The following is a 25664-nucleotide window of genomic DNA, read 5'->3' as shown; positions in this document are numbered from 1 at the left end:
GATGACGGTTGGTGCCGGTGCTGGTTGGTGGCGCGCATTCTTTACGCGCAACGCCGAGATAAGCGAAAGCTCTCCGGAATGGCGCGTGGGGGTAACGCGATCTCCCTGTTTGCGCAACAATCGCTGCTGCTGCTGCTGCCGCTGCCGCCGCCGCCAGCCCGTCTAGACGGGCGCGTGTCTCGCCGAGCGGCCCAATGGAGACCGAGCAAGGGGGGAGGTTGCTTTGGTCGGCCCGGTGCCTGGGCGGAGATGGGGTTGGATGGATGGAGACCGGTGGGTGGATGATGATGATGATGCGTGGGTTAGCGCTGGGGGGGAGGGAGGAGGAGGAGGGCAGGAACGCTTGGGCAGTGCTCTCTCGCTCCCAGTCGCACGCAGCTACCCCCCCACCACCACCACCACCCCCCTGCCTGCTCGGCAAGACTCCCCGCATCCAAACCTCGTGCTGCAGCAGTCGCAAGCAGCCGGAGTCGAGGATACATCTCGGCTGAGTCGTCGTCTTCGTAGCCGTGTGGCTAGAACTCGCCCAGGACGCTTTAGCGTTTTGAGACACGCATTAGCCCGGGTGTAAATTAGATTTAGATGAGCACAGCGAGAGAGACAGAGAGACACACACACAGAGAGAGAAAGTTAAACTCTTACTGCGGTGGTAGTGGTAGTGGGAAACTCGCTCTACCACTGGGATTTTTCGTTTTTCTCTTCTTAGAAAGTTGTTAATGAAGCTTAGTGACACCCGCCGCGCTGTGCCTTAGCCTTAGCAGAGAGCCCGGGCGCTGCATCTGCGGTTTATGCGACCGTCGGGTGACGATGGTGATGATGATGAGTGCGACGACGGTGCAAGTGGTGCTGATGGTCATCGTCCGCGGACTGCGCTGCGCTTGAATTCGGCAGCGCGCTGCGCTAAGTGGCTGCCCAGGGGGGTGACAAACCACAGAGGGCGTCGTAGCGATTCCTCCTCCACGCAGCCATCGCGGCAGCGACCAAGCAAAGCAAATCGTCGTCATTGTATCCCATGCATGGATCGGTCGTCGTGACCCACGATATCCGTCGTTTCGGTGAAAAACCACCGCTACTGCCATCATCATCATCACCGCCACTGCGACAATCACCGCCACCATCATTACCAGGAGCAGCATCATCATCAGCAGCAGCAGCATCAGCAGCCGGCAGGCAACAGAAGTGCAAGACGCACCGTCGGATACAGCAGCCTCGCTCGGTGCCCTCGCCGGCGCTCGCAGTCTGCATGCCCCGGCCGCCCCTCTCCTCCTCCTCGTCCCCGCGGGTGGCTCCCTTCAGACACCCCCCGCGCTCCTCCTTCATGCGTTTCCCCGGCCGAGCCGGTGCAGTGAGGAGCATCGTGGGCAGCAGCAGCAGCAAGGGCAGCAGCAGCAGCAAGGGCAGCAGCAGCAAGGGCAGCAGCAGGAAGGGCAGCAGTGTCCGGAAAGCCAGCGGCGCATGTTCAGATCTAAACGATCGGTACTTGTGCGGAGACTGTGGAGAAGTCGAGCTATGGGCTGCGAGGAGGCTGCATCGGCAGAGGCGGCAGCGGCAGCAGCAGCAGCTTTGGTGACAGCAGCTGCTTCATCATCCTCAACATCATCATCATCATCGTCGTCATCATCCGCTGCTACTGCCGCTGTTGTTGCTACGGCAGCGGGCTCCCTATGCAGCGCGTTCTGGCCTCCTTGCGGTGGAGGCGGACGTGAGCGCAGAGACCGAGAGAGGGACAGGGACCCTCCGAATGAGCTCAAGGCCATCACCTTCTCCGTGCTCGAGAGGCTCAGCGAGAGACACCTGGAGGCCCTGGCGAGCGCCGTGGAGAGCAAAGGAGCTGCGTCTTCTGGCTGCGTCCACGTGCCCGTCTTACCTGGAGACCTGCAAAGGCAACAGCAGCAGCAGCAGCAGCAACAGCAGCAGCAACAATCGCAGGTCACCTCGACGGTGCTGTTCCTGTGCCGGCTATTTCGCTGGCCAGATGTGCGACACCAGAGAGAACTCAAGCGCCTCTGCTGTTGCGATTCGTTCGGACAGACGGACGCCGAGACCGTGTGCTGCAACCCGTATCACCTGAGCAAGATGTGGCAGCCAGGTGAGGTTTGCATTGGCATTGGGATTTGGGGACTTTAATAATAATTGTGTGTGTGTGTGCGTGTGTTGTTGTTGTTGTCTTGCGTATCATGATGAATACTGACGACGAGTGATATACTTTGATAGTCTTCTTTAACCTAGGAACGTCTTGCTGAGTCTCGGGACGATGTTTTGGTAATGTTTGGTTAATCGGGAGGTGCAATGTTTGGTTAATCTAATAGTGATGCACGGCTGGCTTCATGTGGGAAGAAACACCAATAATCCACCACGCATATTGGGGACTAACACACTGTCTAATCACCGTACAGATTCAATAATCCATTGTTGTGCTGCCATCTCTTGGCCACCTCAGCCCAAGCCTTCAACACCTGTTATTAACATGCAATCTCCTGTTCAGGCTCAATCTGCGTAGCTTGTGATGTCTGGTGAGATGGGGTGCAATCAGGGCGATTTAGTTGTAGGATACTGTACTAATCTGAACTCTTATCTCTGACTCCTAACCTGCTATCTAGTTGACTATGGGGTGGTGGGGAGCATAGCAGAGGGCCACGTGATTTTCAGAATCAGAATCTTTATCCTGGAGGAATCTGATGAGCTATGAAGCTCTTTTTAAACAAATGTCCAGTAGGGGTGGGTCAGCGAGTTACAAGTTTATCTTTTTGGGGTGGATGTCAATACATGGTAGAATTAGTTATTCGAAAGTGTAGGCCATTGCGTGCCAAAGCGGTAGTGAAAATCCAATGGTCTCTGAAAAAAATTCCATTCTCAGTAAACCATTGTAACTTACCTTCCATGCAACAAAAAAATATTAATATTTTCCTCGCAATATCAACATGTATAGGTTATCGTCTGTTTAAATCCTAGTGGATTTAAATATCGAATAAAATTTACATTTATTCAGGAAACCCTCACTGATTCTCAAAGGTATGTTCTCGCAGGGCCCAACTCTGGGACTGTTTGGCCAATTCCATGAATGCATCAGTGTTTCTTTGCAACTTCACTGCCACTGAACTGACTTCAAATGGTCACTATTGTGACAGTATAATTCTATTTGGGTTTTGACAACTGTTACCACACAGCACGTACTCGAAATGAAGTCTACTCATGACCGCATTGTTGGGGGCATTGCTAAATTCCTGCTGTGCCTCTTTCACAGTGGCAGTAGTGTGCGTGCTCTCACAGCGGAGCAGTGTTTTTGTTTTCACAAGACATCAATGGGCTGATGGGGCACTACACTGCGGACGTTCATATGTCATCTGTATAGACAGGTGCCACACATAAGTGGTCACCCAAAGATTGACCTACGTGGACCCGAGGCCATTGCCAGGCATGAGAATTCGCAGTGTACAGTGCACGGCATCATCGCGTGTGGAACGGGAGATGGGACTAGTAAAATCTATAACCCCCCCCACCCCCCGTCCCTGCATCGTCCTTCCAATGGACAATGCACACAGCATGTGATGGACATTGTGGTGAGCACACAGATACCGCCGACCGAGTGTTTCGTATCAAAATTGTCACTGTGCGTCGACATTGTTGGCAATGTTACATTGCCATCACTGCATCGTGCGCTTTCTAGGTGCGCTTCTGCGGTCGTCTGGAACGCTCTTCCTTCCGATGTTAGGAAGCCACTGGAGAATATCCACTTTTAGATCTAGATTGAAAACTAAAACAATTTTAGAGCTGCTTTTTGTGTTTAGTTTGTTGTCCGCCCGCACCTTCGATTAGCACGGTTGTCTGCGTGCGGTGCAAAAGAAGCTCAACATACAAACATAACTTTGACAGTTTTGAAACTTACGCTGGTATTAAGTTTGTAATCTGCTGCCTATGGTTAGTGTTGGTCATGGGGGGAGGTCAGTGCTGGGTTGGTGAAAGTTGGACTAGTTTGGACATCACTCGCCACTGATGTTAACTGTGGCTGAGAATCAAGCTTAAGTGACTGTGTCCGTAGTGCAGTGCGCTAAACACTGATTACTGCTCCCTCTCCCGCCAGCGTTTACCATTGAGAAATTTGCTTTCCATTAACTTCTAAATCGACACAGCAATTGGTTTATCGCAAAAGTCCAACCCTGGGTACAACTGCTGTTTACAATAAACCAAAATGAGAAGGGTGCAGCCCTGCAATGCCTTGCTCACGCCACTGCTGGAGCAAAGGGCCTTCAGGACGGGCAGCTGACGAGGGCCCCACGAGAGAATATATTTGGCCTACTCTTCCACACTGACCACGTGTCTCGGCAGAGGTCGGGCGAGAGTACCCACCACGCTTTATCTCACCACGCGCGCGAATCTTGCCGATCCGACCGACTAACCGTGGGTGCACACATTTACGCTTCTTGCGTGGACAGAGAGGTGTGTTGGTGTGGTGTGGAGATTTAAGAAACCCGATCATTGTTTCAACCGCCGCGGCCGCGAGATAGAATCTGGATGTGCAAGTCCAGAGTGTCAAAAAACAACAAACTAAAAAGCATCGAATAGACCGACCGCTCTTTTTTTGCGAAGATACCGAAGACCCCAACAACTCGCCGATGCATATTCTAAGCCACACTTGCGGCGGCAAACGGGGGGGAGGGGGCTTTGTTTGTTCTGACTCCCCGGGCCATGCGCGTGTTTCACGTGGGATTAAGAAAATAAGACACTCCACGGTGAGATTTCGAGCACACACACCACAGGGCCCTCCTGCCCCTTCCCCGCCCGCCCTGCCAGGGGAAAGTGCAACGAGAAATGCTAGTCCAGCGATGGCCAAGTCGCGGAGATGAAGCCGCCCTCCTCCGCGATTCACCTTCAAATCGTACTCCAGTTTCTGTATCTATATAAAAATCAAATGCATATGTCTGAAAACGCACGTTACACGTATGTACAGTATAAACAATTGCTATATTTGTCTTAGTACAAGTAACAAGCTGTGTCTGTGCGTGCAGTACAGTCGTTTAAAAGTATTTTTTATGAGTACAGCACTGTTGGTAATAGTGGCTCACTTGCAGTGCGATAGACTTATTCTCAAGTGCTAACGAATCACCGTTACGTGTGTGTTCAACTTCACCTTAAGCAAAGGATATTTGACATGACAACACATTACTATTCGCAGCGGTGGTTAGCACGCTTCGCTTGAAACCTCCGGCGACCTGAGTTTGATTCTCAGCCACGGCTAACATCAGTGGCGAGTGATATATGAAGCCAGTACTGGGCCATTCACATTCACTTAACCCATTACTGACCAGCATGGCGAAGTATGGCCTTCATCCAGCAGTGGATTGACTATGGTCTAGTCATTGCAACACAATAGTGGGATCTGTTCATAATTTCAACAACTCTTGAACAAAACAATCTCTCGCCACATCCACTTGTGGGAAAGTCAGGGCCCCGTGCCCTCACCCTCATCCAGCAGTGGATTGACAAAGGATTGTATCTTACACATTGAAATAATATCGTGAGTATTAGAAATATTAACGGGACTTTATGTTTGTGTTTCTCTGCATGTGAGTTAGTCCATCGCACGCCATAGTTTGGATGGGAGTGCCCTTGCCGCCAGAGAGATTTGTTTAACAAGCCTGACTCTGCCGACGAGACCCAGAAAGTCAAACTTGTTCCAGAGTTTATTTGCTCAAACAAATTCTGCGGGATAAGAGTGGTCTGGAAAGCCAATTGGCCGATTAACCATAGCGAAACATTATTTTTTATTTTTATCTGGAGACACAGGACAGAGGTCTGCTGATGTATGCTTTTAACCATAATGCTCCACAGCATTGCATTATCGATTTATATCTGCATAGTCTAAGAGTAGTGTGGTTCCTAACCTTTTTCGATCCACCGACCACGACCAACCCTTACATTTGTCTCACTGTCACTGACCATGGACCAATAATTCCTTCTTCTAAACTACTCCAAATGAGAATATCTGCAACAGTTCCCTGAACCACTTTCCATGGTCTTGAAGACCACCAGTTCCTGCAGACCACCAGTAGTTTGCGGATCATAGTTTGGACACCACTTGCCTAGAGCTTCTAGCCATTGTGTGTGAGGATTCATGTCGGCTGGGGGGGGTGGGGGTGGTGGTAGTGTCTGGTGCACGAATGCCCAGGGCCACGCGGCGTTGTTAGCCGCTGGACTGCAATTTGCGTGCTCGAAGCCGTGGCTGGAGGTCGGCTCGGAGCCATATCGGCATGGCTGGCGCCGGCAGGCTCGCGAGCTTATCACCGCCACTTCAGCTCCACATGAGCGATGGGAAGAGGCGGCGAGACGGGGGAAATAATAATGTGGAGGAGGGGGGTGGGGGGAGATCGCCAATTGAACGGCCGGATTGCGCAGAAAATAAATTTGAAAAATCGACGCGCGTCAACAGGGTCACGTTCGCGCAGAGTGCTTCGTTGGCACGGGGTGTCCCTCCGAGCCCCCGTCGCGACAGCAGCTCGCTGTGTGGCGCGCGGTGTCATGTGTGTGCGTGCGTGCGTGCCCGCGTGTGTCCTCTCGGCTCGCAACAAAGGTTCATTGTTCCACTGTGTGTCTCTCTTTCACAGACTCGCCTCCGCCTCCTTATTCAAGATTTCCCCAAGAATCTTCGAAACTACAAGGTGCTCTTGAGTTACATGGCAGATTTATGAATTTGACATCGAATTAATTTTTGTCTCGAAGGCTGAAGCTTTCTTTTTTTGCATGAAACATATTTTGGCACGCATTTTTATACACTGATAAAACAGCTGTTTTTATTTCATATCGATGTAATATGTGGTTTATCTATATTATATGATTAGTCTCTTTACATTAAAATCTATGAAACACTGCCATTTTTATGTCGAAACAAAATAAGGAAATAAACAACATTTGGCACACATATTTAGCGTAAAATCAAGGAACTGACGCCTACTAAACATAAAACCGTGTTTCCCATAAGCTGTTTGATTTTCCCAGAAAGTCAACCTCAGTATAGTTTTGTTTTGGTCCACAGAGCTCTCGCACACAACCCTGATGACCACAGAGGCAGAAGGAACAGAGCTCTCCCTGCTTCCCGGCCTAAGAGGTACATTTCATGGCAAACACATTCACTCTACAGCGTAGCTATCTCGAGTATGTATGCCGTGCACTTGCACCAGGGCCTACGGGCTCGATGAGCCAAGGTGCTGGGATACAAATATTACGTGCTAAGCAGACAATGTCAATGCATCCAAACACCTATACAGGCAGTCTTCGACTTACGAATGGGTTACGTTCCCGTTCATAATTGTGGATGTCCGTAAGTTGTATGTCTGTATCTCGAGGACAACCTTATCTTTTGTCTGTACCTTCCCAATCCCGAACCCACAATGCATTGCCAAGCTAAAGCTCAACTAAACTGAGTTGGTTGCACATTCACATTTAAATGTAAAATGGTTGTGTATTAATACGAACAAAATCAAAGTAACTAAGTGCATGTGCAAACGCTTCACATGTGTGGAAGAAAATATATAGGGTGTCTGTAAAGGAGTTAGCCATTCGTAAATAATGACTATTTCACTGCAGTTTGAACTGCCCAGTTGAAATTTTGCCAACATCTTTATTGATGTACATATATTTTTCGTACCAAAAATAATCTCCAGTGATCCTGAGCAACAGATGACCGAAGCGTCCCACACAATCACACCTGAGACATGGACGACACGTGGATGATCAAAGGGATGAGTCTCATCCAATCAAATATTCATACAACCAAGCATTGTCATATATGTATTAACCTAACTCACAGTGCCGTCTGTACTTATTTAACGATGTATAACCACCATGAACAGCCCTGCAGTTTTATGGGTCAAAATAGCTTCGTCTTTTCTGCCCTAGTTTCAAGGGTTTGGCAAAAAACTCGCGAGCTTGGCAACACATTGACAACAATTTGAAATAGCCTGCAGCATGTCTACGATTGACAGTTGGTTTCTATTATGAAACGTCAAATGCCCACGCTGCACAATTTGACATTCGGTCCCGCTGCTTAACACACCTTTAAACGCTTTGCAGTGCACGAGATCATCGTGGCATGATGTGCGTTGGCTCAGGGTTCAAAGCGCGACGGAGCATCGAAGATTCATACGAGCATTTGTGAAATACCATTCGTCATTTCTGACTTTTTTCTTCCATCAAAAACGAGCCGATCGGACACAATGTCAAGAGAAGGGAACATTTTAGGGCAAACTGTTGGAACAGAATCTACCCTGACCAAAACCTGATTCCTCCTCCTCCTCCGTGCAGATTCCTCTCACCTCCCACCCCACAGCCCCCTGTCACTCCACCACTCACCCCCCCTACCCCACCCTGCCCCTACCCCCCATACAACCCCTTCCAGGCCGACCTCCATAACAACGAGCTTCTGCTCGGTGGGTTTTTTGATAACATCTCTGTGGGCGGTGGGCTTGTCTGGGACGAGGGGCCAAGAAAAGGGAGGCGAACGCCTGGCTTTGTAGCCTGGGGTTGCAGTAATCACTTACCACAGGGGAGGACCGCCGCTGATTAAGTCCAGCGTTATGAGCGTGATTTTTCATTTTCTTCGGTTTAATGTTCAGAAAGCGGGCCGATGTCGTTCCCGCCTTGGCGTTCGCCCACCAGATGTGGTGGGGGTGGTTTATGTTGAGCTCGTGCAAAGTAATATAGCCCAGTGGCCCAGTCGCAAGAAGTAGTTTGTTTAAAAGTTTAGCTCTTCCACAATGGCTGTGTAACCAAGGCAAACGCCCCCAACTTCATTAAAGGAGCGAGGCCCTTTGTCCGAGTGTCTGTCTTGTGCGCGCCCTGTTTGTGCTGCACTTAATTGCATCACGGAGAACAAACGCGTCACAGCGTGATCCGGTGGGGGGGGGGGGGGGTTAGCGATGGTTGTGGGGGCCGGAGGAGGTGGTGGAGGAGGGGGGGTGGGTGGTAGTTGGAGGTAATTCTCCGGGAGGAGCCGTCATGCCTGTCGTAGGACCCCAGTAAGTCACGGCAGTCCCTTTTCACTCGGTGGCATGTGAATGGGGCGAGGTCGCTCGCGCCGCTCCAGTTGCTCTAGGCGATGACCCTGGGGCTCGGCTAAGCGTTGAGAAAGGCGGGGAGAACCGGGGCTCTCTTCGCCGCACGCATGCCTGCGGGGGCACACGGACGCTTGCGCACGCGCCGTTTCAAAACGTTCGTCGCTCCATCGATATACGAAGCGATTGTCAACTCACTAAGTTCTTGTCGTTTTCTCACCGGCCCCCGCCACTGCTTTTATCTTATTCAACGGAAAATATGAAACTATGGCTTCAAATTTTGAGCCTTTCTCGGATGACTGAAAACATGGCATGAAAGGCCCTTTAGTTTAACTTGGAGTAAATGCGAACCAGATTTTAATATTTTTCAAACTCAAACATTCTTGAGCTCGGAGCTTATGTGCACAATGTTACGTGAAACAGAAGACTGGATGTGTAAACTTTTGAGTTCATCGGCATAATGTAACAACAATAGCCCGAGGGAGAGAAAATGTGACAGCCCCACACAGGCACTTGTGAACTTTGCTCTGCGGTGTGAGCCAACTGGTTTCCGCCGTAAGGAAACGGGCACAGAATTGATGAGGGAAAAAAGGTGGTGATGTAACGTTCATCATCGTGCAAAAGCGCTGTAGACTTTAGGGCTGTTTGCAAACCGGGGCTCGGCTTAACTAAATGTGGCAGCGAGACTGGCGAGCCTGTTGTCTGTTCTCAGGCATTCAGTGGAAAACGTGAACGCACCTTGGAGGGTGAACAAAAAGATGAGTGTGTGTATGTGTGCGCGCGTGCGATCGGTGGTGAAGATGCAGTGTGGTTTTTTGCTAATTCATTGGGGGTGAGGATTACAAGTCTGCCTATTGAAGGAGCCTCGGTTGTTTTTCCTTTTGCGGTTTAATCTTTTCCATTTTTGTAACTCGACGTTGTTTTCCTAGTGCCACGGTGATTCCATACGACTGCTTGCGCTAATTGAACGCTTGCGCTAATTGCCACCACGCTGCCGAAGATTGGGGCAACAAATTCGGCCAGGCACGTCGCATGACGGTGATGCTTACTGCCTGCTGTGACCGCACGAGTAATGCAAAGCATTGCATCTGTGATGCGGGCGACGATGCTACGTGACCGCTGTGATTCCGAGTATTAATTAGCTCTGCGTATCCATTCGCACACGCGTTTGCACGCTCGGGGAATTTTGTCCGTAACGCTTATTTTAAGGTTACTCTAAAAAAAAGCGGAAATAAAAATAGATGGCCTATTTTGATACATTCAAATTCAAAAGCTCTAGATATCAAAGGGAATGGAATCATCTCAGCTTTCAGCCTTCGAGCCTTTGACATGAGACCTTGTGGTACCTTTTAATGCTGTTAGTGGTTTTCTTTTTTTTCCATGTCATGAATATGGCTTGCTTGTTTATTCAGAACCTTTCCTGGCCCCTTCGGTTAATGTTAAGATGTGGTTTCTTCAAACCCAAGCTGCAAACGTTTTCCAAAGAAAAAAGCGGGAGGAGTGGGAGGGAATGGTGGTGAGTTTTTTGGGGGGGGCGGGGAGGGGGTGAGGGGAGGGGGTGAGGGGAGGGAGTGAGGGAGCAGAAGCCTGGGCGCTGCTTGGGGGAGCGATGGGGCGAGAGAGGTGGAGGTGGGTGGGGGGGCGCAGAAGAGAGAGGCAGAATGCATGAAAGACCTTCAGTAGTTGCTTTTAAAGAAGGTTTCCTGTGTTAACATCTCTTAGAGAGGGAGAGAGCCTCCGGACTGAAAGTGAATGATGTAACAGGATAGCAGCTCCGGCCCATCCACCAGTGGCATTCCTGCCGCTCGATAATTGATCCTGTAAAGTTGGATGACAGGATGTCTTGTGTGGAGTCGGGCGCGAGGGAGAGAGAGGGAAGAGAGAGAGAGAAAAGGTAGCTTTTATCTCCACCTCTATGGAGAGAGATTGACGGGCGCGCCGTTAAACCCTGCTTAGAACCTGTGCTGCGACATCCTCTTTTGCTGTGAGGTCGAGGTGGGGGATGTTGGGTGGGTGGATGGGGTTAGTGGGGGGGGGCAGAGTGGTGGGGGGGGGGGGGTCGGCTGCACCGCCACACAGTGGAGCGTATGCCGCTCCCTGCACGAGAACTAATAAACATGTCGATGAGGTGCCGGGTTTGTTTCTGGTCCCTCCTCGCATCCCCGGTGTCCCCGCAGGATGCGGTGGGTGGGGCCTGCTTCCCAGGACTTGCGTAATTTGTGCTGCATCATGCACCGCGCCGAGAGTGGAAGAAGAAGGTTCACGAGGTTTCTTGAGCTGTAGTCGTCTCAGGGTTTTCTTGAGCTCCTCCGTGGGCACTCGATCGGAGTCGTCTCCTGGGGTAAATGAACGCCGGGCGCGGTTGTTCGTGCCATGTGCTATGAACTCGTCGACCGGCGTTCGATGTGATAACTCTTAACGGTCCACCTCCTCCCACTGTACCAAGCTGCATTGACCAATGTGGTGAAGTATGGTCATGCGACCCCCACTCATGAGTGACACAGCAAAGGGAGGCCTTCATTCGGCAGTGGATTGAGAATGGTCTGTAAGTTATCTTGCACTCATATGAACGAATATTTGTTTTCGATTTAAAGCTTTCGTGACTGCAGGGATTCATCTTCTTGGTTCTTTCGGTAAAGTCACGTAGAAGGGACATAATAAAATAATAAAAATAAAACATAATAAAATACAATTCTCACGACGTTTCGGCCACAACGCAAGCAGCCGTCCTCAGGTGAAGAACAGGTCTGTCAGATGCTGTCTTTCCGACAGCCCTGTTCTTCACCTGAGGACGGCTGCTTGCGTTGTGGCCGAAACGTCGTGAGAATTATTTTATTATGTTTTATTATTTTATTATTTCCCTTCTACGTGACTTTACCGAAAGAACCAAGAAGACGAATATTGATTGTTCAAGGGTTTGGCCGGACAGTGCAAGCTGGAGAGTGTTGCGGAATGCTGCGTGGGATGACAGTGGACGTTCATGTCAGGCGCTACCGAGTACCCAATAAACGGACGATGTTGAGCCAACGTTGGTATGTGGTTTGAAGAGTTGGACCAACGCTGCCCGAATGTTCCATGTTTACCGGGTACACGCGTTGGTCGGGACATTTTAAGAACCGGCGGAAATTGTGCCCCGGTAACACTGTCAGAAATCGTTTAATGGGGTCCACCGTAAATAATCCACGCGCTCCGCACAAAGCGGTTGCACTCCTTAACATACGCGGCGCTGCAATACTCATGCAAGAGGACGAGGACACTGATGCCCAGCAGTTGTGCGTGTTCTGTGCCAGCCTGGCGGAGTCTGCTACCGAGCCGCCGCTGGCTCGGATGCGGAGACTTTTGTCTGCCATTAAAAGCACCCCCCCAGGCGAGAGTTGCAATTTATTATGCGGCAGGAGTTCCTGCTCAGACGAGAGATTAAAGTGTCTCCAGATCCATCGGTGGCCCTCGAAACCGCGGCTTTCTCTGCTCGTTAATTAGCTGTGGCTTCGCCGGTATCGACGTTCTCCGGAGCCTTGTAAGGGCCTTCATCCCTGCTGCGTGCGTTGAGTCAAAGTCTGCGCGAGGCTTCGGGGCCCATTCCCATGTACTGCCCCCCCCTGCCCCATCGTTTGTCCAGCACAAAAATCCCGCTTATCAGCATTCTTTCCCTTCCACTGAAAATACACACACACACACGCACTGCGTAGTAGCAGACCATACAGGATAGCATCCTCTTCACGTCCAAGTCAACCGTCTGGCAACTCTCGCATTGAGCAATGCTGGCGGACAAATGGCTTGCGCAGCCGTCTTGGTAGTAAATTGCCCCGCGGAAGCACTTTGAGGCCATTTACAGGCACGTGGTGGTGCCACGGCCATAGCGAGTGCCGCCCGCGCCGGATTCCACCTCACATTTAAAGCAGAGGCATTTGCGCACTCGCGCAAAGAGCTCGATCGCACACACCGGAGCGCGCGACTTGCGCATCCACGCACAAACGAAAAATAAATAGCCGCTAAAATTAGGTAACGTGCGGTTAAAACGAGCTTTATCCCGGTGAGAGGATGCCGCCGCTGCACACTGCCACTCGGGGCATCCTGCGGAGACGATGGGCGGCGACGGTGACGGTGGGTGGGGAGGGGGTTGGATTCGGAAAGGTCGCCCGGTGATTGACAACCCTCGAGCACCGTTATATTTTTTTAAGGTGCCGCAGCCCGGCGCGACATGCCGGCGAGCACGTCGCTCTGCCGCTGAACCGGCGACCTGCCGTTCCCTCCCTGCGGGTGTCCCGGCCCCATTTCCAAGTGCACGCAGTGCGGCTGAACAGGCGCCAGCGCTCGCCGCATTTAACCATTTCCTCTCCCTTGACATCACCTCATCAAACAGAACCCTGCTGCCTCTCGCCAATGGTTCATTTTCAATAAATGCTGGGTGGGAAGCTGAGTGGCTAGGTAGAAGACGTTGTTTTTTGTTGTTTAATCTTCACTTTGTTTTGAAAATTAGGTGGATACTGTTATTTTTTTAATAAGTGGTGGCAATGTGTGAGGTAGCTGTGCGGTTGGGTGGCTCAGAAGTCGCATCACAGAGTTAGCGTCGCTGAGATCCTGGGTTTTGAATTCAGGTTTTCAGCCACCTGTAATGAAACTGGGTTCTCAAGTGCATGGGAGTTGATTGTCTCAGCAAAGAAGGCCATCGAATAAAATAGTTTTTTTTTCTCCACTTAATTTGGCCACATTTCCAGCTCTAAGAGTTTACAAATAAATATATCAGTTTGACTCTCGTATGATGAACATTGCCCAAAGCAGGGCTTGTGGGAAATTTTGTCCCCATAGTGTGTGGATAATAAAGGTCACTTGAAGGGTTCTTAGATGTAGTTCTACCATGGGGTGGTGACTCACTGCTCCGCTAGAGTTGCGGATGGACACTGTGGCTCCCGTGACACAACGCCGACAGCACAATTGGAATAAAATTGGCCAAAGGGCAACACAAATAAAGCAACGTTTTTTTTTGTGGTATTCCAACTAATTGTCTCGGATTGTTTGGTTGGTTCACACCGACCACACATGCTGCTGGTCCTCGTTTTGTCGAGCGTCATGTGGCACACTGCGTGCTGCGCTGGTAACGAGCACGGCCAGGGCACGTTCATTTATAGCCCGCAACTCCAGATAAACTCGCCCTGCTTGCTTCGCGCGCACGCACTGATATAGCTGTCACGCCATTTAAAGTGCCTAAAATTGCCCTGCCTGTGCATACGGAATGCCTGTCTTTATCGGCTACCGTTAAATTTGCTCCTGGTCAGTGTGCGCAAAACCATCCCATGAAATATTTGACGTTAGTTGTTACATTGCTGCTGCTAAACCCAGAACGTACGTGCACTGGCACTTGTTTATTAATGCGCATGAGCAAAGGTCCTCTACGAAAGGCTGAATTCCTTTAAGGCTAAAACAACTCGGATGTTTATGTATGCTGTCTGTTCTTCGGACGAAACGCTCAACTCTTGAAGTAAATACAGTACTCGCAATTGTACATGAGGTATTGGAGAAATGTAAAAGTGAGATTTATTCTTAAGGATGCTGCTGTGGGCGTAACGGTCAGCACACTGGACTTGCAACCCAATAGTTTGCCATTTCAATCTCCTGCCTCAGCAGTTGAAACAATGGGGCAAGGTTTTTAAGTCCCCTTCCTCGCCCCCTCTGTCCACCCAACAGTATAAATTGTTGCACCACAGCTTGCGTCAATCGGCACGTCACGTGTCGCTGTGTAAAATGTGAGAGATGTTAACTCCCTCGCCTGGTATGCAGGAGGTCGTGGGTTCAATCCCGACCCTGATGCCTATATATTTACAGTTTGCATGTGGTCACATTGATTTTTCTCCGGATCTTCTGGTTTTTCTCTCCACATTTAGAAACATGCGTTTAAAGTATTTGGCTGCTATAAATGTCAACATGATAAGCCACTTCATTGAACTATCATTTGTTGCCAGGTTGCTTCTGAAAAAGAGCTATATAGCTTAGTGAGCTTTATCATGGTAAAATAATACGTAGTTTAGTTTAGAGTACTGCCACCTGCTTCCAAGACGTCTGGTCAGCATGTAGGAGTAGGCCAAACTAGCCGTCTAGAGTCTAGTGGAAGGCTGTCCAGAGCTCCCTCTCGTCGAGGCCCTTCTGCCAGCAGGGATGTGAACAAGAAATTGCATGGCTGCACCTTGAACTCCTATTCGTGAGGGGAGCAGGCTTGTTTGTGTCTGCAGAGACTCGATGGTCTTCCAGCAACCAGCGTGTGCTCGCAGCTACGTTGCACATCTGCTACGGCATGGACACGGTTTGTGGCGCCGCTCGCCCAGCCCGCGCGGTTCCCGATCCCCCAGATCATCACGCCCTGCCCGCCGTACACTTAGCAACAATTCTAACATTTTGAAGATTTCCTTTTGTCTGTTGTAGCAATAATAATAATAATGTTGATTTTCCGAGGACTCGGTGACCTTAAGATACTAAATAAAAAATGTGCTTTACAAAGTTTGGCGCGCGCCATCCTGCATTTCATCTCCACTGTATTTGTCCAGGAATGAACTGGCTTTAAAAGCGGTGAGAGCATTAAGGGCTTGAGTTACGGAGCCCTCGATTCTGCGGCGCAGTCCCGTCCACTCTATCATTCAGCGAAAAAGCTGAGCTCCTCCGCACACGCTACACTGTTCGCTTTGTTTAGTTAGCTCTATCTGGTCAGAATGGCGAGCCACAGACTGGAAACGGTTAATTGTAACATGGAAGGGGGCTACGGGTGTAGGTTGGATGACCTCTGCCCTGTAACACAATGCACGCTTGGCAGGGAGGGGGGGGCTTGACGGCCCTGTGGGTGGGTGGTGGGAGGTTGGGAGTGGAGATGGGGGTGGGGAGGGAGGGAACGAGGGATGGGGGCGTGGGGGAGGGAAGGAGGGAGGGAGGTTGGGCCGAGCCCAACGTAGACCCTGGGCCCTGGCCAAGACGTTCATTCTGCTTCACCGAGTGCCACATTCCAATGGCCGCGGCATAGCCCTGTCTCCTGCGGCAGCGAGAGCGCAGGGGCATAAAAAAAAGTAATGGAATGGCAGAGCGGCAGGATGGGGAATGGTCGAGTGGGGGTGGAGGGGGGGCGAGGGAGAGGAATGGTGGGCGGGAGCGCGGCTGCCAAAAATAATTTCCAACATGGATTTCCTTAACAGTTTGCACAATTGTTATCAAAGCGAAAATAAAAAAAAATATGGGTAAACGGTGTTTCGCAAACCTCTTACCACACCGGAGATTTGATTTCTAATTGAACTAATGTCGCTGCTGCTGCACGCTGCTGCTGCACTGTGCCTCTGCAGCAGTATGCACAGTTTGTCGTAGCCGTGTGTGTCCAAGTAGTGCCGCTGTTTGTGGAGCTATCGAGGGCCACGCGCTCACCGGGCGGTGGTGGTGGTGGCGGGCAGGGGGGGGGGTCGGTGAGGGTAACAGAAGCCGGCAGCCACCACCACCACAGCGGCAGCAGCAGCGCCACTTTACGAGCGCTGGAATGCTGGCCGGCTCAATCACGCTGGCGTCTGACACAAACCAGGAGGCTTAGAAATGGTTTTGCAAACCCAAGCCGCCGCCGCCCTCCCCGCCCAACTACCCCCCACCCCCCTCCTGCCTTTTGCCCAAACAACACAATTGAAAAAGATGGCCAAGGGTTATTTTCTGGTGGTAGTCTTTGCTGACCAAACCCAGATCGCCCGATGGTTTAGCAGTGCCCTACAGCATAGATGGTTGTTGGGTTTGATGGGAAAGCCAGCCCTGCATGGGCCCTTCTTGTGTTAGACCTTTCCAAGTAAAACAGCTGTATATCAGCTTTCAAAGGATGTGCGTGTGTGTGTGTTTTTTCCCCTATCGGTGGTTTCGGCCGTGCGAAGCCAAAATCAATTTACGCGTGCAAATCGTGCAGCGCGAAAATGTTTTCAAGGCGTAAATCCGTCCGCGTAATAAATGCGAGCGCAGGTAATCGCGCTCTCGAATCAAGTTTTACTCGGCGCACACTTCGATTACCACGTCGTGAGCGAGTTGGAAACATCCGAGGGAGAGAACGAAAAAAAATGTAAACGAACCACATGGCAAAAAGAATTGTGCTTTAATTGTTTTTGTTTCCAAAGTTCACAGCGTCGTGTCTCTTGGGGAGGGGGAGGTCACACAATGGGCCAGGGTAAAGCCGGGTTATTGCAGTTGCCAAGATTGGGAGGGAGTAAACCAATTGGTTTACAGTAACTGCCCGGCGGTTATTAAACGCGTGCGATGGCTTTGTTTAGACTGCAGAGGAGTGCCGACGGAGTAACAAGCTGATTGGGAACCCCAGAAAATATTTGGCCTGAACCCCTTCATTCCTCATAGTGTTTTCTTGCACTTTGCAGCAAGCCCGTTCCTCCAGACACCACCCGCACTCTCCTCCGCCCAAGTTGCATTTGCCTCCAAATATGTGGCGTGTTTGTACTCGGGGGAAAAATAAACTATGTTGGATAAATTCCCGCTCATTTAATAATCGTAATATTAAAAGTATTATTCAAAGTAATATGACGATTGTTTAGCTGGGAAAAAACGTCACCGAGTCTCGAGACTCAATTTCAGGAGAATCCTGCATTTGGATGTTTGGGCAAAGCCATGAACGGGAGGAAATGGAGAGCAACCAGAGAAAACTGACGACAAATACGAGGAAAGTTTCAAGAATTTAGACAAGCCAAAAAACCCACCTCACCACACATTGTATTGCATGCGCTGAAGATATCTATCAGACATAAAATTTTTTAAATTGTCTAACTTTTCCTGTGAAATTCGAACTGCAACATGCGTTCAGTAAATATCATGACAGTTTCAAAACTGATTTTTGGACAGCGTCGTTGCACCGATCATTTGCATGGGGAGACAAACGCGTTCAATTATGAATACTCGATGGCACCGGTGTTGAGAATCTCTTATTGTGCTCTTCCATCAAAACTGACATTCCCTGATCTTGCAGTTTTTGGGAAGCTTTACTTTGCCATTGCGTGCACGCATTTCTGCTCCCCCCACCCCCACGCTCCCCCGACAATCTGAACGAAGCAGTCGTCTCCATCCATCCTCTCCACCCACCCATCCCTCCCTCCCTCTCTCCCTCCCCCTACCTACCACCGCCTTCTATGAGGCCCAGTCCCCGGCACTGCATGCTCAGCCTTGCTCAGATAAGACGACGTGCTGGAGGCAGATAGCCCTGACGCCAGCCTTAATGGGGGCTGCTGAAGGTTTATGGTAATGGGAGTCTGTTTGAAGTGGAGGAAGCCTCTCTCTCCTAAGAGGATGGGGGAGGGGTGTGGTAGGTGGTGGGGGGGAGGAATTTGAAGCGGGGAATGTGGGTGGGTGTGGGGCGGTAGCATTATAGAAAATTGCCTTCATTTTCTCCAGTAGGCGGCTTGTTTTATGTCGTTATTATTTTTTGGGACTTTGTTTCGTGTTGTAGTTGCTGCTGCTGCTGTTACGGCGGCGGCGTATATAAAAGCAGAAAGAAGCATGCAATGACCAAGCGTGCGTGCATCCTGCTATGATGGCGTATTGGCATATGACTAGCGCACGACTTTTGTAGGTTTTGTTTGTGGATCGCGAAAAGATAATTGTAATAGACGCCCACCTTGCAGGGATACAGAGCAGCCAGCGTGTGGCAGTGCAGCAAGTAGGTTACCACCCTATGTACCGTACGTAGCCAACCGTGCTAATCGGAGGTGCGGGGGAAGGACAACAAACTAAACACAAAATGCAGTTCTAAGGAAATGAGTTTTAAATCTTGATGATTTGAAAGTGCACAGCTCCAATGGCTTCCTAATATCGGAAGGAAGAGCGTTCCAGATGGCCACAGAAGCGCATCTGAAAGCACGCGATGCAGTGAGCTTCTTTGTTCGATGGTTTAACCAAAAACGTTAACTATCTGCATAGTTAACGTTTGGCGGTTGTCGCCTTCTTGTATGCGCGAGTTGTCTCGGGGCAATTTCACAGTGTAACCCCACGCGCAACCAATCTCAAAAAATGAACGTTGTCCACCGAGGCTTTCCCGACTTGCGGGTGTTCAAAGGCACGATCGTGGCCGTGAGCGTGCCGGACCGAGCCGGTGTCGATCCGTGGCGTCGCTCGCAGCAGTTCGAGCGCAAACAACGCCCAGGCGGAGTAGAAGCCATGCGCTCCCAACCAAACGCACGCAAGATGGATGCTCGCGTGCCTGCTCGCAGAGCTGAGAGTTAAAGTTCAAGCTACTGGCTGTGGTCGACTGCCGAACAAAAGGGACGGAAAGTAAATAAGGGGAAGAAGATGCTTCTCTCTTTCGGTCTTTCTCGCTCCTTCCTCCCCTCCCACTCTCTCTCTCTCTCGGTTCTGGAGAAGAAGCCCCTTTTCAAAACAAGTGGGAGGGAAGCAGCAATAAATGTTACTCCTCTACAATCTCCTAACGGCTACTTTGATGATCTCCTTGAGTCTGCCTCTGGGCTACAGCCGGCAGTTACAGTGTGTGTTTATGCCCCCCTTACTTACAGGCAATTAATGGCAATTACTGGGGTTTATGGCAGCTGCTCCTGGGTAAACAAATGCTTGGGTCTAATGGCAGCCCAGAATGTGTCTCTCGCTTTCCAGTCGAGAGACATTTCTAATTTACAGCGTATGTTTTCGCGGTTGTTCGGTGTGGCTCTCCTTTGGTGCTTTCGGTTTGTTGATCTCGGTCTTAGACCGGTCTCAGGTATCCGCAAAGGCAGTCTACAATATCTGCACAACGGCCGTCATGGCTTTAGAGGCCACAGTTTTTAAACCGAGTGCAGCAAAGGCGTAAAAATAACCGGACCAAGAAGCGGCTTCTCTTAAGCGCACCGCTAATGCATAACGAACCACGTAGAGACACAAACATTATTTAGGCGCAGTGGCGAGGGCTGCAATAATGCATATCTGCCGCTGAATGGGAGAACTTTACATTTCCTATGAAACACAGCTCGCGTGCAGATTGCAGACGCTAGATAACTGCTCCGACTCAGTTTGGGCAGTGGAGCGTAAAGTGGCAGCCAGATAAGACTTGAAAAAATGGGCTTGCTCTGTAGGGGTGGGTGCGTGTGTGGGATGGCCCTGGCGGGAGCAATGTTTTTTTGTTTATGGACTTTGAAAAAACATAAAATGTGGTGAATCGGACATTGGGTTACAAGAGTGATACGTTGCTGGTTTTGTGTGGATCCAGCGCTTTGATAACTGCAGATGAGACCTGCAGCACTGTCAGAGTACTCCAGTAAAAAGTATTTGTTTAAAAGTGCAGCCCTGCGATTGCGTTTCCCGTGCCGCTGCTGGCGAAAGGGCTCCTCATCTACAGAGAGTTCTAGAGAGCCTTTCTCGAGAGGAGGCTATATTGGCCTACTCTTCCACACTGACCAGGCACGATACATTACCCCACAACAAACGACCTGCCTATTGGCTAAACTGAGGTGTAACCATTTCTATTGCTGGGTGGACAGAGGGCGGGGAAAGATTTCAGAAACTTGCCCCATTGTTTCAACTTGTCGCACCAGTGGATGGAATCGAACTGGCAACCTCTGGCTTGTAGGTTCAGTGTGAAAACCATTGCACCACTCGCTATGGCAGCATCCCAATACGACAGTGCTGCGTGGAAAACCCAAGCAAAAAACGATGCGATAGTAGGCATCGCTTTGGCGAGGCTCTCAAACGTCAGGAACTGCTGCTGCCAATAATCCATTTTAACCATGTGTGGGAGAGGTGAACATACGGGAGGCCCCTTTCGTATGGAGCCGTTGTAGCACAAGCAGCAGTATTGTTGGTGGGCTTTTTTTTTCTCAGGATATTCCTCAAGGTTTTATAAGTTATCAGTAGTTTCACGGCTGCAGCTTGAACAAAACAAGTACCGTGCTGAATCGTTTTGCTGTCCATGTCCTGGTGAGCAGCAGGGGGCAGTGCAGAAAAATCCACTGTTGGACACATCCACACTTCCACGTCTATGCCTCCCACTGGGTCCAACCCGCATCCACCAGCGTGGTGAATCGTGGTAAAATAGCCCCCATGACCCGCAGGGCGTAGGAAGGAGGGCCTCATCCAGCAGTGGATTGACATAATGGATATGCACGTAGGAAAAAAAAATCCGCAAAAACGAAAACAGCATGCGCTGAGGCACTTAACACAATCGTATATTTCGTTTTTTTAATATATAGCTTCATTATGCAACTAAATCACACAACGCCCCGCAATCCGCAAACATGGAGGCGATTATGTATATCTCAAGATGTTTTCAGTGAACGAGTGTTTATATTTGTGGGAGGAAACCGGAGCAGCCGAACCACGCGTGTGAGGGGGCAACACCCTATCCCATACAGATGGGACAGATGATATCAGTCCGCACTTTCCTCTGGCGAGCCAAGATATGGCACCTGGACGCCCATCGGGAAAGGAGTTTCACAACATTTGTGTGATTCACCAACCTTTCACAGTGCTGGATTATAAGGCGACCTTGGAAGTGGACAGTAAACAAAACATCATCCCAAGTTCACATCTCGGGCCCCTGCATACTGGCCCTATTGTTTCAAAGTGAAAATGAAGACTTTGCATTTAAAATAATTCAGACATTTATTTGCTGTTCTCAGGGCGAGCATTGTCAATTACTCCTCTCCGTGCGCCTCCGTTCCCCCTCGCTTCTGGGAAATTGGTTTGGTCCAATTGGCTGAGGAGGAGGCTGGGGTATGGCAGTGGTTGGAGGGGGGGTGGGGAGAGCAGCAGAATATGGTACAGCCTAAGCTTTGGGTGAGTTAATGAGGTTTGATGGGTTGAAAGGCCAGGGTCAAAGGTTAAAGAAGTTGCAGGTTTACCGTTATTGAAAATGGCTCCTTTGGAAAGAACGAAAGAATATAAAGGGATCCTGCAGAAGGATTTTTTTTCTCTTCCGCTTCGCGAGCAACGTAATCTCTCTTCTGCGGCCCCTGCTTCGCTGCTCACAGCCTATCGCCAGAGTTGAGTTGAGCAACAGCTCGAGCGTGTCCCAAATTGCCGACATCGCCGTTTAAGAGTTGCGTGTGTCTGAGCGGGCCGCGCCAGCGTCTTGCTTGCCTAGATTGTAGGCAATTTTGGGATAATGATTACACAGGGCCTCTCGCCACACGGATTTGGTGGGGGGGGGGGAGTGAGGTCCTGGGGGGGGGGGGAGGGCGGTCTGTTGATTATAATTGCCGCTCAGCAGGTGTGTGCGGGCGCAATCGGAATTTTTTTTGGTCGCGGCCAAATCAAACTTTGGGTCTTCGCTTTTTTGTCTTAAAGCATGCCCCCCTTTTTTGTCGTCGGGCGACACGTTCTGTTCCTAACGCGAGTCCCCCTTCGCCGCCAAGCCGTTCCGGACGTAGGTTAACCCCATTGCACAATTTGCGTCGGCAGGCACATTCCTGCCCCCGGACGTCCAGAAAGCCAAGCCGTGGTGCACGCTCGCCTACTGGGAGTACAAGAAGCGCCTGGGCCCGCTGCACCACGTTTGCCGCGACACGGTCGGCGTCTACTACGAACTACCTCACCAGGCCTCGCCCGGCAAGGGCAGCGGCGCCGCGGACGCCGGCGAAGACCTGTGCCTCAAGTCGCTGCCGCTGGGGAGCGGCGGCGGCGTCGGCGGCCAGACGGCGCAGCGGAGTCGAGCGCGCGTCGGCGCCGGGCTGCTCGTCAGCTGCGAGCCGGACGGCGTGTGGGCCTACAACCGTGGCGAGCTGCCCGTGTTCGTCAACTCCATGACGCTGGACACGACGGTGGGCCGCGCGCCCGTGTCCCACCGCCTGCCCACGGGACACTCCGTCAAGATCTTCGACCCCGAGCAGGCGCGCTCGATGCAGCGCGCGCTCGCGAGGCTGGCGCAGGGCGAGCGGCCGCGGGACCTGTACAGCGTGCGCATCAGCTTCGGCAAGGGCTGGGGGCGGGACTACTCCCGCCAGTGCGTGCTGGACTGCCCCTGCTGGCTGGAGCTGTTTTTCTATAGATGACGGGACCCTTGAGAGAATGGAAAGTAAATATAAAGTATATATTTATATCACACGTATAAGACAAGAATACAAATACAAACGACGACGACGACAACAACAACAGCAGCTTACTTGCGACAGCGGAGGATTTGACATTTCTGCCTTTTTTGGGAAACTTGTGGTGTTTTTTGCGCGTCCCAGCTGCTGCGCGGCACGTCTTGAATGGGGGTCGGCTCGACTGCAGCGTGCGCGCCTGCATCGTCGAGACTGTGCTCTGAACGAATTGGCTTCGAGCACACACGAGCCAATGTAAGTCTGTGTGAATGGCCGCAGGCTGAGTGTTTTAGTACTTAATTGGCATCCAGTTACATTTCAACATCCGAAACGCTTCAGACGCATTAGGTGCTCACGTCGTGTATACAATCCCTCAGTGTGCCCGCACTTACGAAACCGATACGTTTTTGCATCATTGGGAAGATTTGTCCCTCTGGTGGAGGCCCTTCTGCTGGCAGTCGCATTAGCTAGAAAGTGCAGGGCTCCGTCCAGAGCCATCCCTAGGGTACGGCGAATCGGGGCGACTGCCCCGGCCCCCGCGCTTTGGGGGACCCCGCGCTTCGACGTCACGGTGGCGGATGTAATGCCTCCAGTTTAGTTTGAAGGCGTTGTCGGGTAGCCCACGCGGTGTGATTTGCCTCGGGCCCGTGCACCCCCCTGGGGACGGCCCTGGCTCCACCTCTACCTTTGTTACTGAAAATATTTGGTCGGTCCAGTTCACCAATTGGTTGACACTTGAGCAGCTTTTGGCCGAAAAACAGCGTTGGCCGCAAAGTGCCGTTGGCTAACATAGCTCCGGTGTTTGTTTGTTTTCTCACCGGTTGTTTGTCGTCGCTATTTCTTTCCTGGCATTTCACACAACATTCCCGCAAAATGGCAGCGATTGCAAACTCTTCGTCGAGACGTGTGTACACTTCTCTATTTTTTGTGTAATACCAGCAGACAAATGTGAACTGCGGTGTGCGTCCATTGCGTAGAGCCAGGTGCTGGCCTACTCGTCGACAAGCCCCCATGCACGTGATGGACTGAGCTTGTTTTTGTGAACCACAATCGACAAACGTCAAAAGTGCTCGGTGGTGGTAAATAGCAAAAAATTGAATTGACATTTGGGTTCAGTGTTTCAGTCAACACCTGAATAACAAAACAGAGAGCAGAGAACCGACTGTCGGACGTTCGCAACACTGAGGAGTGGCCTGGCCTGTCTGATCTAATGCAGCCCACGTGATTTAGATAGGAAAATGAAATACTTAAAATGATAATTCATGGCCCTTTTGTCAATCCACTGCTGGCTGAAGGCCTCCACATGCCGTGTCGGTCATGGGGTGTTGTTTGACCATTCTCCATCACGTGGGTCAGCACACGGGTTGGTTCATATGTTTGCTGCTGGTGTTAGCCTTGACGGAAGATCAAACTCGGGCTGCCGGGTTCATTCTCAGTGCTATGAATCACCGCGCCTACCCTCTCATTCGAGAGGTGTTTCTGGAGAAAAAACTCGATAACCCACAAATCTCATTGTTCAAAATGTAAGAGCCCATTGGCAGTAGACGGGTTGATTGGATAAGTGAATTAAGTTAATTGTGCTGCCATCTGTATGGAGAAGGTACAATCAAAATGTATTGTATTTTTTACATTGAAATTAGCGTGAATTATCTAAAAAATGTATAAATGTGAGTTATCAACTTTTTACATGGTTCCGTAATTAACTTTAATAAATGATGAATCCAAACTGCGTTGATAGCTGCTGATGTTGATCTCGGCTGGCCCATTTTAAAACTAAATAAGAAGCGGACTGAGAATTGACCCTTGAACTAAATTCCTGCCATTTGGCCCACGAACACTGAAGACAATTTACACGTAATGTCCATTAGAGCATTCGAAATAGGTGTGGAACACTGCCCAGTAACGGGGTTTCAAGGCCTTGGTTTATTGGCCACCTGCATCATCATTCGCTTCGATCGAGTTTTGTTTTGAGCTTCGCACATTTCTCGAGAGATGCGTCGACGATAAACTCTGGGTCCTCGTTTCCCCAGCAGCCCACGCTCGCCGACTAAACACAATCACTGTACAACCACAGAGCTTTCAAGATTCTTATCTGCCTCCACAGAGTCGATTGATATTTTATATACAACACTATATGAATATATATATTGTAATACCTGTAAATATGGAGACGTTTTGTATTTGTACAGTGTAATTATTTATGTACAGTGCAATGCATACGGACAGACGAAAATGTATTATTGTAAATGCACTTTGTTGAAACTTTTAAAAGCTTGATTAAAACCATAAGTGAGTTTTCAATTGATCTCTTGGCGTTTCTGTGCTCTTTTCTTTGATAACACTACTCGCAAATTTGGGGCAAATTTAACAGTAGAATTCACACTGGTCTCAGACCTTAAATGAGCAAGGCAAACAGCCTCTCGTTTGGTAAAGCTGAAGCCCTGCAATTCCTTGCTTACTCCACTGCTGGCTGGAAGGACCTCCTCTAGAGGCAGCTGAAAAGAAGGCCCTCTACCCTTCTCATGCATGGCCACACATTGAAAGAGGTGGAGGCACCCATACTTTACTCCCACCATGCACCGCGACCTACACAATTCACTCACCT

General features: G+C 50.4%; 1 protein-coding gene across 1 annotated transcript; it reads left to right on the top strand.

Annotated features, from left to right (window-relative positions):
• Nucleotides 1-221: 221 nt before the first annotated feature.
• Nucleotides 222-25364, top strand: LOC133343782 (mothers against decapentaplegic homolog 6-like). The gene is made up of 4 exons (XM_061553605.1): nucleotides 222-2089; nucleotides 6603-6656; nucleotides 7031-7102; nucleotides 22437-25364. Exons 1-4 carry the CDS (start codon nucleotides 1456-1458, stop codon nucleotides 23024-23026), a joined length of 1350 nt encoding a protein of 449 aa, XP_061409589.1. The 5' UTR covers nucleotides 222-1455; the 3' UTR covers nucleotides 23027-25364.
• Nucleotides 25365-25664: the final 300 nt, after the last annotated feature.

The sequence above is a fragment of the Lethenteron reissneri genome, chromosome 18 (assembly GCF_015708825.2).
Source record: "Lethenteron reissneri isolate LAM-NWPU_2019-01 chromosome 18, ASM1570882v1, whole genome shotgun sequence".
Lineage (NCBI taxonomy): Eukaryota > Metazoa > Chordata > Hyperoartia > Petromyzontiformes > Petromyzontidae > Lethenteron > Lethenteron reissneri.
Note: the sequence above shows the minus strand (reverse complement) of the source record. Positions and strands in the feature narration are given on the sequence as shown.

What these genes read in the sequence shown, in the direction of transcription:
- LOC133343782 (XM_061553605.1), top strand. Translation starts at nt 1,456, where the DNA reads ATGTTCAGATCTAAACGATCGGTACTTGTGCGGAGACTGTGGAGAAGT. An exon ending in AGAATCTTCGAAACTACAAG is followed by an intron (nt 6,657 to 7,030) that starts GTGCTCTTGAGT and finishes TTTGGTCCACAG; the next exon opens with AGCTCTCGCACACAACCCTG. An exon ending in CCTGCTTCCCGGCCTAAGAG is followed by an intron (nt 7,103 to 22,436) that starts GTACATTTCATG and finishes TTGCGTCGGCAG; the next exon opens with GCACATTCCTGCCCCCGGAC.